Genomic DNA, 18,204 nt, shown 5'->3' on the forward strand with positions numbered 1-18,204 from the left:
ATCCCTGGTATCCCTGGTATCCCTGGTATCTAAACATTCCCTAGATGTTTTTCAAAGAAAAAGTTATAAATACGTATAAAGAATTTTTGTTATTCTATTTTGTCTTGTATCTAAAAATATTATTTTATTTAGGAATGTCTGTTTGTCTGCGTCTAGTCATGTTAGATATAAATAAAATGTCCTCTGCAGTTACTACGCATAATTCAATCAGAAACATCAAATCTAATTTCAGAAATTGCGTTTGGAAAATTATAAACACATCTTAATAAGTGATTGCCGAGAAATTATTTATGATATTTCTGTCATTTCAGAGTCAAATTAAACGTTCTGTGAAGGATGGTAGGCTGAAATTTTATCAAAAATAAGTTATTTTGTAGATCTTTATAATTCAAATATTTAAGTTTTAATGAAAGAATTTCAAAACATTTTAATTTGATCCTCGGATTCATTTAAAACTTTCCCCTCAAAGGAACTAGGATGCTGCGAAAATTTTCACCTTTTCCTTGCAAATATTTTCTAAGTTAAATAACAATTAATTACAAATACATACAGGGTGAGTCAAAAAAAATATGAATAGTGTCGTCTTGAGCATACTTTTTCTTGATAGATTTTTAAAAAAATTTCGGATTTTTGTGGGCGGAAATACATTTTAAATCGAGACAAATTCGCGAAATTTTTTTGGAGATATGATAAAAATATCTCTGAATTGGTAAACTTTTTGTTCGTGAAATTTTAGGATATAATAGTCTAAAAAAACTTTTTTGTTTTTCTCCTCTTCTAAATTTCATGAAAAATTAAACATTTGTTTGAAGGAGACGACACTAATCATACTTTTGTACTCCCTCTAAGTAAATTAATATTTCTTAGTAAAATCATATTATAATAATTACGTAATGTACATTCTAAAATGTAAAATGTACATAAATATTTTTTTGTTAACTCTGTGAATTAGAAACTTGTCTCAATTGTTTTTATTTGTACGATTGGATTTCATTTTGTTTCTTTTTTTATGAAACTGTTATTATTGAAGGATAAGAAATGTAATATTGGTGTAAAACAAGTTCCAGCTAGAACATATTCAACTCAACTCATCAGAAGGTATACTTCAGAGACGACAGTACGGAATTTATACTGTTTCCTTATATTTATAGTTTTAGCCAAATCATTTAATAAGCCATTAACATACTTTATTCAAGCCAGAAGAATTAAATTATTTAAACGTTTTAAGCAATCTTTAACGTATAATAATTGGAATACTTAGACTAGTATCCTTAACTTTGTTTAATTGTTAAGTAATGCAAGATATTTGGACTTTTAAAAGGTTCCTCAAAATTTTAAGAAGTTTTATAAAGGAATTTTTGCCACAAACTCAAATTTTGTAATCCCTTTATCTTTACAACCTGATAGTTTGAAATATCAAAGGTCTAAAGCATTGGGTTGCTAAGATACAGGGATGATAAAGTTTGAGTTTGTGGCAAAAACTCAACTCAAAACTTTTTTTTAAATCTAAATCTCTTAAATATAAAGATTTGCTTTTCTTTTAGCAAATGCCTTACTCCAACAATTTCTCCTAAGTCTGTAAGAATAGAGGTATAACCATCTTTATCCTTAGGTATCTGTCTTACAAGATACAACTCAATCTAGAACTCCAGATTCCTCAATAATACTTTAGTCAATACTAAACCGGATACGACTCTATCTGTATCCTTAGATATCTGTTTTACAAGATACAACTCAATCTAGAGCTCCAGATTCCTCAATAATACTTTAGTCAATACTAAACCGGATGACTCTATTTGTATTCTTAGGTATCTGTCTTACAAGATACAACTCAATCAAAAACTCCAGATTCCTCAATAACACTTTAGTCAATACTAAACCGGATACGACTCTATCTGTATCCTTAGGTATCTGTCTTACAAGATACAACTCAATCTAGAACTCCAGATTCCTCAATAATACTTTAGTCAATACCAAACCGGATACCACTCTATCTGTCTTACAAGATACAACTCAATCTAGAACTCCAGATTCCTCAATAATACTTTAGTCAATACCAAACCGGATACGATTCTATCTGTATCCTTAGGTATCTGTCCTACAAGGTACAACTCTATCTAGAACTCCAGGTTCCTCAATAATACCTTAGTCAATACTAAACCGGATACGATTCTATCTGTATCCTTAGGTATCTGTCCTACAAGGTACAACTCAATCTAGAACTCCAGGTTCCTCAATAATACCTTAGTCAATACTAAACCGGATATGATTCTATCTGTATCCTTAGGTATCTGTCTTTTAAAATACAACTCAATCACGAACTATAGGTTCCTCAATAATGCTCAATTTCTATCAATCCCAATAAGACACTGTTGTATTTTTTAGTATCTATCCCTGATACACTCTCTTTAATCCTTGATATGTATCCCTGATACAGTCTCTGTAATCTTTAGCATATATCCCTGATACACACACTGTAATCTTTAATGTGTATCCCTGATACAGTCTCGGTAATCTTTAGCATATATCCCTGATACACACACTGTAATTTTTAATGTGTATCCCTGATACAATTTCTGTAATCTTTAATGTGTATCCCTGATACAACTCTGTATTCTTTAATGTGTATCCCTGATACAACTCTATATTCCTTAATGTGTATCCCTGATACAACTCTGTATTCTTTAATGTGTATCCCTGATACAACTTTATATTCCTTAATGTGTATCCCTGATACAACTCCGTATTCATTAATGTGTATCCCTGATACAACTCTGTATTCCTTAATGTGTATCCCTGATGCACAGAACTAAGTCTTTGCCTCTCTACACGAGATTAATAGGTGTATACCTAATGAAGCAACCATACACGGTTAACTAATTTATATATACAGTACTGATGGGTTTTATATTACAGGTTACGTAATTAAGTTAAATCGTAGTCAAACCCATGCACGAGTTCTAAGTCGTAATATAAACAAATGTAATACATCATACATGATAATGATCAGGACCGATAGATTCTTACGTAGTTACAGTCATGAACGTATAATTAATTTAATATTGTGACTCGTATTATGTTGTTTTAAACTAAACATTCTAGAGTTTAATTGCTCATAATTACTGTAGGGTGAAATACGTCCCCTTCTTTTCGTTATTATAAAGCACCTGTTTTTATCCGTATTATGTTGTTTTAAACTGAAAGTTCTAGAATTTAATTGCTTATAATTACTCCATGGTGAAACTCGTTCCCCTTTTCGAACCCCTGTTCTCTGTTAGAGCCAATCAGATCTCATGCAACGCAATTACGATAATTAAGATAATTAAAAAGGTACCCAACTCTTTTCTCCCCTCCAATAGGAACCCTTACTGTTCAATTATGTATCATTATAAATGTAACCAACCAATCAAAATCTGAATAGTTCAATTATCGCGCGCAGTTCCTGCTCCCTTGGGAGTATAAAAAGGGGCTTGATTTCTCCCCAAGCGGAGTTCAGAACAAAAATTTCTCCAGAGTGAAACTGCGTGTGATTCTCCCTATTCAGGTCTTGAAGTTTTCTTTATTACTTTTCGCTTTTGCTCCCCTTTTCTATTTCCAAGTTTAGATTAGTTCTTTTAGATTGATTCTTTTACTCTGAAGGCTCGTACTCATGTATGTTCTCCCTAGTACTTAGTTTTTAGGGATTTATATTGTGTCAGGTTCAAAGATAAATAAAATATCGTCAGTGCTTTTAACTTGTTTATTTGAGACTAGAACTTTGAGTTCAGATTTATTTCAAGTAAGATAAAGAATCACACAGTAGTCAATAAATAAAAGAGAAGGATAGTTGAGCAGTTTGATTTTTGAATATTTAAGTGAGAATATAAAAGTTTTGTTATTCTCTTACAGGGTTTACTACAATGTTTATTACATTCATGCTCTTTGCCAAATAAACTAAAAAAGACATTTGTAAGAAGAAAACTAAATAAAACGAACAAGAAATAACGATAGTTTCCAAATAAAATCTTGATGCTTATGTTAGTTCTTATATTTTGAACATCAAATTTTCTTTTTTTAGTGTAAAGTTAAATTAGGTTTAGAAACCACCAGTAAAAAGTCCTCAATAGTAATATCTAAACATCCCCAACAGGCTGATAAAGTTAAATATATATTTATATAATAGTTAGTTATTGTCAGTTGATTCTTTATATTTTAGTATTCTCACAATGCATTCACAATATTTATATACAAACATCATATATCCAAGGAAAGAGTAATTTTCTCTAGAATAAACATAATACAGCCCTCAGATGGAATACAAATTAAATATATACAGGGTGTCCCAATACATAGCTTAGATGGAATACATATTAAATATATACAGGGTGTCCCAATACAAAGCATAGATGGAATGCATATTAACTATATAGTATACACGGTGTTCCAGTTCAGAGCTTAGATGGAAAATATTAACTATATAGTATACACTGTGTCCCAAAACAGAGCTTAGATGGAATACATATTAAATATATGGTATATTTACAATTCGGTGATGGTGATTGGTGATGGACCAAGCCTCTGTAGAGTAAAAAAAGTAGAATTTAGTTCTACACACGGTGCACGGTGTCAGAGCTTAGATGGAATATACATTAAAGATATGGTATACAAAGTGTCCCAACACAGAGCATAGATGGAGTATATTAAATATATGGTATACAGGGTGTCCCAATACAGAGTTAAGATGGAATATATGTTAAATATATGATATACAGGGTGTCCCAATACAGAGCGTAGATGGAATACATATTAAAGATATTGTATACATGGTCATGGTGTCCCAATACAAAGCTTAGATGGAATACAAATTAAAGATGTGGTATACTGGGAATCCTAATATACAGCGCTTAGATGGAATATATTAAATATTATGAAATGTCTGAAATTACCAAAAATAGCATTTTTTAAGATTTAGATATTCTGTAATCTAGGAACCCCCAGGAAGAGTGGGGGTTGGAGGTTCAGGGAGGATGGGACGGGGAATCAGGCTCCTGGCTTCAAGTCTCCAGAATAAGGCCAGGTAAAAAAATTTACAAAAGAAAATTTTTATCTTTAATTATTATTTTTTTTCAGGAAGTCCAGCAGATTTGGCGGGTAAGCAAACAGATAACAAATACATTGAAATTGAAAATAAAAATTTCTTCATTTGCCACAGGATTAACTAATCTACTGAAAACAGAGTCAGAATAAATTATAGTTGATCCTCATGGTAGGGCTGGGCACGTTCCAACGTTGTCTAGCCGGTTCGTTAACGGTTATAGTTCCAACCTCACTCATGTATACCGAGTCATTAGCGCCTGATCCAATCAGGGTTCAGTCATGTGTTTGTTGTCTATTCTGAACCAATAAAATAGTATGGAGGTAACATCAATTTTTCTATCTAGTTCATTATCCAATCAGAGTTATCAATCGGCGCTATCAGTAAATGGAAATATTTACTTCTACTGAAACTATAGTGACCTTTAAAAAAGAAAAATTTCAGGTAACCGTTAGGTAAGAACTGAACGTTCGTTTCGTTATCGGTATTTTCCAGGTTTTCAAAGTTACCATTAGTTAACGATCTTAATTTTGTTAACGGCGTTATTAGTAGATATTCTGCCCATAATGGTTTTTTGAAATCAACGGCATTGTCATTAATTAATTGTCATTAACAGCCGTTAACGGTTGTTTGTAGTATTAACGGTGATAACAATTCGCCCAATCTACAGTTAATCTAATTGAATTATGGCACAAGCCACCAAATTGAAAACAAATCTTAAAAAGTCCATCATATAGATAGGGTGGGGGGGGACTGAGAGCAACATTTAAAGAATCAAAATAAAAAAAATGTTTGCAAGTTTCATGCAATTTTAGAGGAAAGAAAGAACGAAAGTAGCCGTTTTTAAAAAACCATCCGTTTCCTTTTCATTTTTAATCGTTAATTTTTTAAATGACAAATTAGTATCGTTAACAATTTTAAAATTAACGGTTTTGTTTTTCATTAACGGACTCTTACGTAAATATTCGAAAAACTCCGTTTTGTTAACGGAACTAGCCCCTAGTCCTTGAACCTTTTTTATGGTTTACAGTTTTGTCATGCAATTCCATTTTTGAAATTTTGCGCTAGATATGACCGCCGCTGACGAGAGGGATAAACTTTGTATCTTAACCAGCTGTGATGGAATGAAACTTGAATCATTTAACTTAAAGTTCACATTGTTGATTTGAATTAAGTCGCTGAAGCTAATCGCTGTCCAAAACTTTTGCTCTCACGTGTTACAATTTAAAAGTTTTGCTAACTTAATTCTATTTAAATCACCCACCCAAAAATATTCCAGATGTGCAGTAAGGAAAAAACTAAACCAATTTTACTGCTCAAAGATGCCAGAATTATTCAATACTTTTTGTTCAAATAAAACACCGTCGGCATGCGAAAAATTAGAAACATAGTCTGAGACGTCCAGAAATCAAAGTGAACAATTCCGTAAAAAAAATTTCCTGGCTGATTTTTCCAGGCAAATTAAAAAACAAAATTATTTCTCAGTCAGGAAAAATTGAAAACCCAACATTTGACCATGGAAAAATTCGACCGATACTTCCAGAGCCCGCGTTTTAAAAACTTCGGCTCGAGCCGTAATTCCTTAAACCCGACTTTAAGGCCCAATCTTCGACCCAACTCTGACGACAACTTGTCACGTGATTGACAGCTGCAAGATCTTTGGCTCGACTTAAGGAGTTAGGCCCAATGAAAATAAAACCAACCTTAGTTGGTTTTAGTGAAGAATAAGGCTCAATGTTGACTCTTGTTCTTATCAAAACCCGGAATGCGCCAATTCGTGTCATAAAAATCCGCCAAATAGAATATTAACCCGGTTTTTTAAACTGAACTCTGTGAAAAATAAGATGCAGCTTGAATCCGAAAGCTCAAGCTATAGAAAAGGCCCAACGACAGCTTAGACCCGAGCCGTATTTTCCTGAATTTTTTAAATCGCGGGCTCCGAAAATATTATTTTCCATATTAGACTTTTAATTCCTCCCTGAAGGTATCAAAGTTTCAAATCCCCTGCCTATTCTCTAAAGTTTGAAATAAGATTATTATTTTAGTATTAATTATATATCTTCCATTTAGTAAACTTGAATTCAATATTTAATCTATTTTGAAGTGTTTATTATCAGATTTATTGAAGTATAAAGTGAAAACTAAGTGACGACTGTACGGAATTTATACTGTCCGTTTCCTAATATCAATTGATGTTCTTTCTTTCTTTGTGAAATCATTAATTAAGACATTTCAAGACCACATTCAACTCAGTTCAAGGCATATTTTAGAGGTTTCAACTCGTCTTTACAGTCTTTTTTTTTCGGGTAACCCAGTTCGAAACTTTCATGTTCCTTTTTCTGTTGAAAGTTCTCAGGTGCGGTAATAGATGGTTTTTTTTCCTAATGTTGACTGTAAAACTATAGTTTTCAAACGACCTCAGGCCGAATTTGAGCCGTGGCTTAAATTTAAGCCGCGACTCAACTATGGTTGGTTTCACTTAAAATTGAATTCTATTTTACAAGATTCAAGCAGGCGCTCAATTGAAACCGGTTTGGAGGAATTTGAGACGCCGAGGCTTAAATTCATTAAATTCGGACACTGGTATCATAGTTGCTGTGACCGGCCTCCCTAGCCAGTGGCGCTCGATCCAGAAATTGTCCAGCTATTGCCTAAGTTTTAAACATTAAAAAATCAGGTTTCAGTTTTTGCACGTGTTCAGTTCATTCATAAACATTGTTCCAGGAATCCGAACTGGGGATTTATTGATCAGTTTAGATGGTGAAATAGTTCTGTTCTATCAACAGGTAAACAGAGGGAGAGGGAGGGGAGGGGGGAATGTAAAAAAAGAAATTAGGTTTTTTATAATTTTTGGAAAAGGTGATCTCATAATTTTGATTGTTTCTAATGTATTTGTCTTTTGGTACATAAAAGATAGTTTATGATATCTGTTACTTTTACGAAGAATTTTCAAGTAACTTTTACCATTATATAGTTCCTATTTTACCATTATATAGTTCCTATTTTACCATTATATAGTTCCTATTTTACCATTATNTTGTATGTTGGGGAAAAAAACTAAAATTACACTTATATAGAAAAGTCATCTTAATTGTATTGATGTAAGGAGGAACGACGTCTTTTAGATTAGACTAGAACCACGTCTTTCAGAAGTTCCTATTTTAGTTCCTATTTTACCATTATATAGTTCCTATTTTACCATTATATAGTTCCTATTTTTCCATTATATAGTTCCTATTTTACCATTATATAGTTCCTATTTTTCCCCTGTAAATATTACTTTTTTAAATCTCTTCTCCTCCCCATCCTTGTCTTCAAAAAAATCTTGGAAGAGGTCATGGCAGACATACTTTTCTGGTGGATTCAAAACCAACTTGTTTTATGAGTATGATTTATGGAAATATGTAGTAATGGTTTTAATGAACACAAAATGTTCTATGAATATAAATAAGAATTAATTATTAATTTATCAATTAATGCCTTAATTTATTTTGATAATTCTGATAATTATTATTTATTTATAATTATTTATCTTTTCCCGGTCTGCTTGAGAATATTAGTGAATAAGTTAGACAATATGTCCACGTCTTTCAGATTAGACAGGAACCACGTCTTTTAGATTAGACTAGAACCACGTCTTTCAGATTAGACAGGAACCACGTCTTTCAGATTATACAGGAACCACGTCTTTTAGATTAGACAAGAACCACGTCTTTTAGATTAGACAGGAACCACATCTTTTAGATTAGACAGGAGCCACGTTTTTTAGATTAGACTAGAACCACGTCTTTTAGATTATACAGGAACCACGTCTTTTAGATTAGACTAGAACCACGTCTTTCATATTATACAGGAACCACGTCTTTTAGATTAGACTAGAACCACGTCTTTCAAATTATACAGGAACCACGTCTTTTAGATTAGACAGGAACCACGTCTTTCGGATTAGACAGGAACCACGTCTTTCAGATTAGACTAGAACCACGTCTTTCAAATTATACTAGAACCACGTCTTTTAGATTAGACTAGAACCACGTCTTTTAGATTATACAGGAACCACGTCTTTTAGATTAGACTAGAACAACGTCTTTCAGATTATACAGGAACCACGTCTTTTAGATTAGACTAGAATCACGTTTTTCAGATTATACAGGAACCACGTCTTTTAGATTAGACAGAAACCACGTCTTTTAGATTAGACTAGAGCCACGTCTTTTAGATTAGACTAGAACCACGTCTTTCAGATTAGACAGGAATCTCGTCTTACAAGAACCACGTTTTTCAGATTAGACTAGAACCACGTCTTTCAGATTAGACAGGAACCTCAACTTACAGGAACAACGTCTTTCAGATTAGACATGAACCACGTCTTTCAGGAACCACGTCTTTTAGATTAGACTATAACCACGTCTTTCAGATTAGACAGGAACCACGTCTTACAGGAACCACGTCTTTTAGATTAGACAGGAACCACGTCTTTCAGATTAGACAGGAACGACGTCTTTTAGATTAGACTAGAACCACGTCTTTTAGATTAGACTAGAACCACGTCTTTTAGATTAGACAGGAACCACGTCTTTTAGATTAGACAGGAACCACGTTTTTTAGATTAGACTAGAACCACGTCTTTTAGATTATACAGGAACCACGTCTTTCAGATTAGACAGGAACGACGTCTTTTAGATTAGACTAGAAACACGTCTTTTAGATTAGACTAGAACCACGTTTTTTAGATTAGACAGGAACCACGTCTTTTAGATTAGACTAGAACCACGTCTTTTAGATAAGACAGGAACCACGTCTTTTAGATTAGACTAGAATCACGTCTTTCAGATTATACAGGAACCACGTCTTTTAGATTAGACAGGAACCACATCTTTCAGATTAGACAGGAACCTCGTCTTACAGGAACCGCGTCTTTCAGATTAGACAGGAACCACGTCTTACAGGAACCTCGTCTTTCAGATTAGACAGGAACCACGTCTTTTGCATTAGACAGGAACCACGTCTTTTAGATTAGACAGGAACCACGTTTTTTAGATTAGACTAGAACCACGTCTTTTAGATTATACAGGAACCACGCCTTTTAGATTAGACTAGAACCACGTCTTTCATATTATACATGAACCACGTCTTTTAGATTAGACTAGAACCACGTCTTTCAAATTATACAGGAACCACGTCTTTTAGATTAGACAGGAACCACGTCTTTTAGATTAGACAGGAACCACGTCTTTTAGATTAGACTAGAACCACGTCTTTTAGATTAGACAGGAACCACGTCTTTTAGATTAGGCTAGAACCACGTCTTTTAGATAAGACAGGAACCACGTCTTTTAGATTAGACTAGAACCACGTCTTTCAGATTATACAGGAACCACGTCTTTTAGATTAAACAGGAACCACATCTTTCAGATTAGACAGGAACCACGTCTTTCAGATTAGACAGGAACCTCGTCTTACAGGAACCACGTCTTTCAGATTAGACAGGAACCACGTCTTACAGGAACCACGTCTTTCAGATTAGACAGGAACCACGTCTTTTGGATTAGACAGGAACCACGTCTTTTAGATTAGACTAGAACCACGTCTTTTAGATTAGACAGGAACCACGTCTTTGAGATTAGACTAGAACCATGTCTCTCAGATTATACAGGAACCTCGTCTTTTAGATTAGACAGGAACCACGTCTTTCAGATTAGACAGGAATTACGTCTTTCAGATTAGACAGGACCCTCGTCTTACAGGAACCACGTCTTTCAGATTAGACAGGAACCACGTCTTACAGGAACCACGTCTTTCAGTTTAGACAGGAACCACGTCTTTTAGATTAGACAGGAACCACGTCTTTTAGATTAGACTAGAACCAAGTCTTTTAGATTAGACTCCTAACCACGTCTTTTAGATTAGACAGGAACCACGTCTTTTAGATTAGACAGGAACCACGTCTTTTAGATTAGACAGGAACCACGTCTTTCAGATTATACAGGAACCACGTCTTTTAGATTAGACAGGAACCACGTCTTTTAGATTAGACAGGAACCACGTCTTTTAGATTAGACAGGAACCACGTCTTTTAGATTAGACAGAAACCACGTCTTTCAGATTAGACAGGAACCACGTCTTTTAGATTAGAGGGTAGGGGTTGTGACATTTGTAAGGTTGTATAATAAGGTTGGTCACTCTCGATGCGCTTAAATTTACGGAAATTGTCGTCTCCTAAGATAGATACATACGAGGGCGCAAGATCGTCGAGAAACCTGTCGGTCGCGGGGTGCAATTTAAACTGCCCTTAAATAGATAAAACCAAATATTATGTCACTTATTAAAGAGGCAATAGTGACGTCATATTAGGTTTATATCCATCTATCTCAGGAGACGACACTTTCCGTGCATTGGAGCGCATGGATAGTACTTAACATTATTATACAACCTGGGACATTTGACAGTGATGTACCAAGACTGCTAAAAATCAGTTTTAACAATAACAATAAAAAAGATAGTAATGAACTGTCAGAAATTCCCTTGCCCGGGCTTGTTTACTAACTGCTGATTTAGTTCTATATCCTGACCAGTTAAAATACAGTTGTCGTCGTAAACATCAATACAATGAACACGACTTCGATAGTTATAATTCTTCACAAGTTTTTTAACACCATGGACACATAAAAACATTGCAAAATAAAGAAACTGTAAATTAACAGTTTCTCTTTAATTATTTACTTTTAAACTTGTATTTTGGGGAAAAAAACTAAAATTACACTTATATAGAAAAGTCATCTTAATTGTATTGATGTAAGGTCACAGTAAAATGTAATCGTAAATGTAATCGTAAATGTAATCGTCTCTGAAGTCTCATATTCTTTGTGGGGAACCTAGTAATTACATTGATTTATCTTATTTTTAGATACAGGCACTGAACATCTTATTGCTCTCTAATAAAACAAGTTTAAGAATTCAATTGGAAAGGTTTGTAATTTACCTTTACAAAAGATTGAATTTCATGGGATATTTAAATAGATTTCAAATTTGTTCCTAATTCGGGTTTACAAAGTTTTAAAACATAATATTGTAGCTTTCGCACTTTTTAATTTCAAATTCCAGTAAGGACATTCTAATTTTTAATTTTTTTCAATTAATATATGTATTTTGGATATCGAGATCAATGTTTGATATGATTTTTGGTTAGGCTGCAGATTAATTTAATCTTTATTTTATATCCCGCATGCCAAGACTAGGCGTATTTTGTGATTATATTAACTCGAAAATTTGGCTTTTAAAATTAAGTTTACAAATAAATACCGCCAATTTGTTAAAGACCAAATACGACATTTAATTCGTCTTGCTACTGTCATGTTTCGTGGGACACCCTGTACGAATTAATTGTATTCCTTTTCTATATCCCATGTTGAAAGGGATAGCTATAACTTATGGTTCAAGCATTAAAAAACAGCGTGCAATATCTTTAAAAGAATTTTGCAGATGTCTTTTTTTATCAAGCATTGAATCTCAAATTTAAAAGTTTACACATCGGATATCGAGTTCAAACGTTCAGGATGAACAATATCACAAAAGTTCCGATCTGAGTGCGTTTATTGACGTTACTATAAACTAAGAAAACTTACAATTTCTGAAAGCAAAGGCAATTAGAACAAAACCAGAAAATGAAATCAAAAATAAATGCGTTTACGTCGATTATCAAGATTTTCTTTTTAATAAATATTTTACTTGTATTCATATGGTCCATTCAAATACAGCTAAAAATTAAGGTAGTCAAAAAACGCCAGAACGTCTGAACCGATCAGGCCCAAATTAGGCAACTCACAACCCCCATATGAGTATGAGTATGAGGAAAGGTTAATTTGCCCAGAAAAATATGTAGACCTTTATCATTTTTGAAAAAGTACCAAATCAGACAGAAAAATCCGCGAAAATTTAGTTTGCATAATACGATGAAAAAGGCAAAGTTAAAAGTGTTACAAAAAATGGGTCGGAAGCGGCCTAAAAGCCTAGTTATGTATAATTGTTTTACAAAAATTACTATTTCCGTTAATCTGATTACATATGAATAAAATTCACAAATATTGTTGATAGCTGAAAGTAAACCCACGCTGGAAATATTTCTCTTCCTCAACTGACCATTTATTTCATTTATGCTGACGTCTAATATTTTTCTTCTAAATTGTCTTTTTCTAAAACTTATATTTTAGAAAATAGTATTCTTTCATAGAAAACGGCTTGCTGCAAAAGTATAAATTTTCAGCAAAAATTTAAATTGTGAAATTTAAATTTTTTAGAAAATATACAGTGGTAACCAGAAAACTCCGAAATAAGAAAACGGTTTAGAATCAAGTTATAACTTTTAAAAATCCAATAAACATGAGACACAACAATTGTGCATTGTAAATAAACCCAATTCACTAAATTAGTGATTTAAAAAATGTCTCGGAAAGCTATTGGCTTCGCAATAACATCAAATAGTTTTAAGTATTGAATAATGTCGTCTGCCTATTCCATTGTTTTCTGGTTATCACTGTAGAACAATGGAATCCATCAATAGGAATCCATAAGTTAAAAAAGTAACATGATGGATGAAAAACTTGTCACTAAAAATGATCCGTTTAAATTATTTTCGTATATGTGCTTTTGAGGCAAATACCGAGTTAATAAGTTCTATCGAGTTTAAATAGTTCTTTTAATGAGTTAAAGTCCAATTCTTGTGTTGTGACAAACTTTTCGGTTTATGTACACAGTACACACTGTACTGTGTAGTGCACAATGTACTGTGTACTTAAACTATTTGCACTGTTTAGTGTTTATCAATGATAAAATATAGGAGACTCGATCATATTTAAATCTAAAGAACAGTTGATAAGTTACACACATCACATCTCAGTTTAATTTAAAAATTCAGTAGTGGTCTGAGGCTGTTCAAATTTGTTGACATACCCTTACTTTAGGGTGAAAGCTGCCTAAATGCCTTATTTTACCTTTACCAGACTAAATCCAGATTTAGACCTACTTCTAGTCATTGGATTTTTACTATTTATAGCTCTTTGGAAAGTCTATAACAAAAAAGCAATTGCACAATTTCTACATAAAAATGTTACGTAGATTTGAACAGACGCCTTTAAAGGGAATTTTCACAATTTTACTTTTTCCTGATTACACATGCATAATTTATCATATTTCGCGAAATTTTGTTTTGCACACAATTGTTGATAAATAACTAGATTTCACGATAAATATTTTTATTTTTGCAGTAATATTGAAATAGAGCCACAGGGCTTTCAAGAATTTTATTAAATGTTATAGATTTGTATCACAATAAGGAAATAAAGGGGGGGGGCTCTGTTTGGGTAGGGGTCCCCCCCCCCCTCTATTTGAGTAAACCAGACGACAGGGTAAAGCCATTTTGCTTAAGAGTTTTGGCACTGACTAAAACTTATCTTAAATATAAGAAACTGTAGGTTTGTGCCTTAAAGATATTACTGTTTAGTTTACAGTTTAATGCAAACCATGTAATATTTCATTCTGAGTTCTTTCATTTTTATTTTATGATAAACTTATGCTTGTGATTCATTATCCAAAACTCTGTTTATAAAATTTTGTCTATTTTACATTTTTAAACGTTGGAACGATTTGAAAGCATGAAACTTTAAGTTGAATGCATGTCCTAAGTTTTAGTCACGAAATTGGAATATCTCTTTTACTTTCATTTAAATGTTTTTGAATACTTCAAACTTACTAATTAATTGTAATTTAAAGTACAGAAGTGGTTCTTTAGTTACATAATTAAATATCTAAATGATCAAACCGTGACGTCAGAACCCAAGAAATTCATAACAGTGGGGAGGGTCATTTGGTTGGCTCTCCTTCAATGTTTGTATTTTCCCAACTTTCAAATTATATTTTCTTGAATATCTTACCGTTGCCCGGGTTACTCACAGAGACAATACCGCCGGTTTCCTGCGCTTTAAAATTCAATATTTTTAACCCCTGGAAACCCATGGGTTACCTCAAAAAAAGTCAGTCTAGTTGACCAGCTGTTTGACCAGCTATTGCGAAGTTGCGAACATATAAATGAGCTAAATTAAATACATCACCATATGAATTACCTGGCGGCGTTTCCCGTGGAATATTAAAAAAAATGTCGAGTTTGATTCGCATTTGTTAACCTCTACGCCTACGGGCAACGGTGCCCATGGGTTTTCACAAAAAAATCAGCAAATTTGGTTCAGCCGTTTGGTCAGTTATAGCTAACATTTAAGTAAACAAATATAAACATATATATAATTGAAGAGTTTTACTATATAGACATCTTTATATTTTAATGTGTAGAATGAGTATTCGAAGTGAGTTTCCGTTGAGAAATCTGCCAGGAGGTGGTGGGCGGAGCAATATCAACCAATATGACGAGGGGCGGAGAATTCCGGAAACTGAAGGGCAGAGAAATCCAGGAAAAGAGGGACGGAGAATTTTTGTTGAACCAATCGTACAAAATATTATTTCAAGCACTTACAGTTTATATTCTAATTGTTATAAGTAAACTTTTCATCATGTAAAAATAAGTTAAAGTATACGCTAAATTTGAATTAAAAAGAAACGGTATTTTTTTGCCGCACCCCAAACTTTCTAATCCCTATGTCTTTACAACTTGAAGGGGTGCACCTTCATAGTATCTTGATATAACAGGATAAATGGAATAAATTTGAGTTTGTTGCAAAAACACCATAAATAAACCGTTAAGTAAATTGTTAAAACTAATTGTAAATACAAAGTCGCACATAAAAAAACCTCTAAATATTTAAATCCAGTATATTGCCTTATTTTAAGTGATTACGCATTTTAAAGATCAACACGAGAGCTGAGCTGAAAACTTTAGAATGGATAAACTTTAATCCTGACTTCTTGATCCGAATATCCACTGTGGAAACTTTTCATTTTAGTCCTTAATCCACTCTTTTTCTCTCTCCTTGGATATCCGTTAATTGTTTTCTCCAATGAGAATATTTCTGTTTTCTCATTGGTTGCCTGCTTTTCTCTGATTGGCTGCTACAGTTTCTCAGATGATTAAATATTAATTTGAATTTTATCGTTTTTCATACACTTTTAAGATAATCTTGCAAGATTATGTTAATCTGGAGATTAAGAAAAAGAGTGGATTAAGTCTTAATCCCGATATCCACCATTCAAAAGTTCCCAGCTCTGATCACTCGCCAAAATCCCTGATTTTCTAATCCTATATGTTTGCAACCTATGCTGTGCAAACAGAATCTAGGTTGCAATGCCAAATCAATTAGAAGATTAGTTTGTGTTTAGAACGCACAATGACTATATAAATAGAAGAAAATATAATACATTCACAGATACTATTATAAAACCTCCTTGCACAATCTGTTGAATATTGAGGAAAATTCTATATATTCTGAATATATATATATTATTATGTTATCATGATAACCAACATCTATTCATTGTCAGAGTTTTCCGTCCTAGAAACATTATACAATTTATACAATGGTATACAGCTATATCCTGGTATCCTTGTATCATGTTATCCTGGTATCCTGGTATCCTGGTATCCTGGTATCCTGGTATCCTGGTATCCTGGTAGCCTGGTATCCTGGTATCCTGGTATTCTGGTATCCTGGTATCCTGGTATCCTGGTATCATTGTATCCTGGTATCCTGGTATCCTGGTATCTTGATATCCTGGTATCCTGGTATCCTGGTATTCTGGTATCCTGGTATCCTGGTATCCTGGTATCCTGGTATCCTGGTATCCTGTTATCCTGGTATCCTGGTATCCTGGTATCCTGATATCCTATGTTCGTGTATAAATCCTGAATCTATGAGCTGTGAGAGTGGTGTGTGAAGTCTGGTAGAGTTTGCTACTAATTTTAAATGGAAAAGTTAGTTGAAGTAACAAATAGAATTCTTTACCCGAAGAAAGAGAAAATATAAAATTTCGTTGAAAACTTTTATCTGCATCTTGATTATTTTATCTCAACTGGTTAGAATACAATCGGAGAAAATCAGGAGCTCTGACTTAGAATTTTCTTTACTTTCTTATTTTTGTTATTAGGGAATTGAGTTTTTGCCACAAACTCTGATTTTCGAATCGCTATATCGGAGACCTTATAAAATTCAAACTAATATATGTTTAAAATATCCAAGGTTTGCACTATTCGGATGCAAGATATACGGATTTGAACATTTGATTTTGTGGCTCAGACTTGATTTCTTTGCTTTACTAGACTTCATTTGTTCGGACAAGTTCGAATTTATCCTTTCGCCCTGATCCAGCTCCATTTGTTATGTGTTATTTTTGTTACCCTATCACGGTCTTTTCGAAATAACTTAATATGTGTCACATATTAATTATTTTTGAACATTTTTCCAACCTACATTTTGATTTTTTTTAATCCTCCATTGCACCCTTACCCCTATTTTAACTCTAAGGGCAAAATCATAGGGAGTGGGACAAAAAAAAGCCCAGCTGGGAAAAAGGAAAAAGAAACCGACAGAGATGTTAAGGTTTGTTTTCAAATATAATTTGATTTTGTCTGAAAACCATTATAAATTCAAAATAAATAATTTTAGACAAAATTTTAGACAAAATTTTTGTAGGTTTTGAATTAACTTTCGTTTGCCTTGGGATTAACTTGGGATTAACTTGGGATTAACTTGGGATTAAGAGAAAAGTCATTCCTTCCCCTTGTATTGTTAAGTTTTACAGTTGAGTCACTCTAGTATGCCATTAGCGCCTGATCCAATCAGGGTTCAGTCATGTGTTTGTTGTCTATTCTGAACCAATAGAAATTGCATCTTATCTTTCTATCTAGCTCATTATCCAATGAGAGATAATCCTCATATCAGCGCTTAACAGTAAATGGAAATATATACTTCTACTGAAACTATAGTGTCAAGTCTGATATAATTGACTTAAGTAACACATATTATGAACGTTAGACATAATAAGGATCAAATAACAATATTAAGATCATATATTTAAAACCATAGAGCTTGATTGAAATACATCAGAAAGTGCAGCACCGGCAATGTCTTTAAAAGAGTTTTAAGCTGTGAAACTTGAAACATTTTCGGGCTCTTCTTGCTTAGTTTAGG

The 18,204-nt window shown here is 33.2% G+C and overlaps 1 protein-coding gene across 2 annotated transcripts; it reads left to right on the plus strand.

Annotated features, from left to right (window-relative positions):
• Positions 1–85: 85 nt before the first annotated feature.
• LOC111709214 (uncharacterized) lies at positions 86–15,880 on the plus strand. Of its 2 annotated transcripts, XM_023482828.1 has the most exons (7): positions 102–339; positions 1,031–1,098; positions 4,968–5,056; positions 5,110–5,130; positions 7,799–7,860; positions 11,982–12,043; positions 15,416–15,880. In XM_023482828.1, the coding sequence occupies exons 1-7, from the start codon at positions 337–339 to the stop codon at positions 15,621–15,623; spliced, it is 513 nt and encodes a 170-aa protein (XP_023338596.1). In that variant the 5' UTR covers positions 102–336; the 3' UTR covers positions 15,624–15,880. The 2 variants fall into 2 exon arrangements, with proteins under 2 accessions (XP_023338597.1, XP_023338596.1); XM_023482829.1 differs by lacking the exon at positions 11,982–12,043 and having other exon boundaries at positions 86–339; positions 15,416–15,503.
• Positions 15,881–18,204: the final 2,324 nt, after the last annotated feature.

The sequence above is a fragment of the Eurytemora carolleeae genome, unplaced genomic scaffold, assembly GCF_000591075.1.
Source record: "Eurytemora carolleeae unplaced genomic scaffold, Eaff_2.0 scaffold752, whole genome shotgun sequence".
Lineage (NCBI taxonomy): Eukaryota > Metazoa > Arthropoda > Copepoda > Calanoida > Temoridae > Eurytemora > Eurytemora carolleeae.

Coding starts and splice junctions, on each gene's coding strand:
- LOC111709214 (XM_023482828.1), top strand. Junction 5,057..5,109: donor AGTCTCCAGAATAAGGCCAG/GTAAAAAAATTT, acceptor ATTTTTTTTCAG/GAAGTCCAGCAGATTTGGCG. Junction 5,131..7,798: donor AAGTCCAGCAGATTTGGCGG/GTAAGCAAACAG, acceptor ACATTGTTCCAG/GAATCCGAACTGGGGATTTA.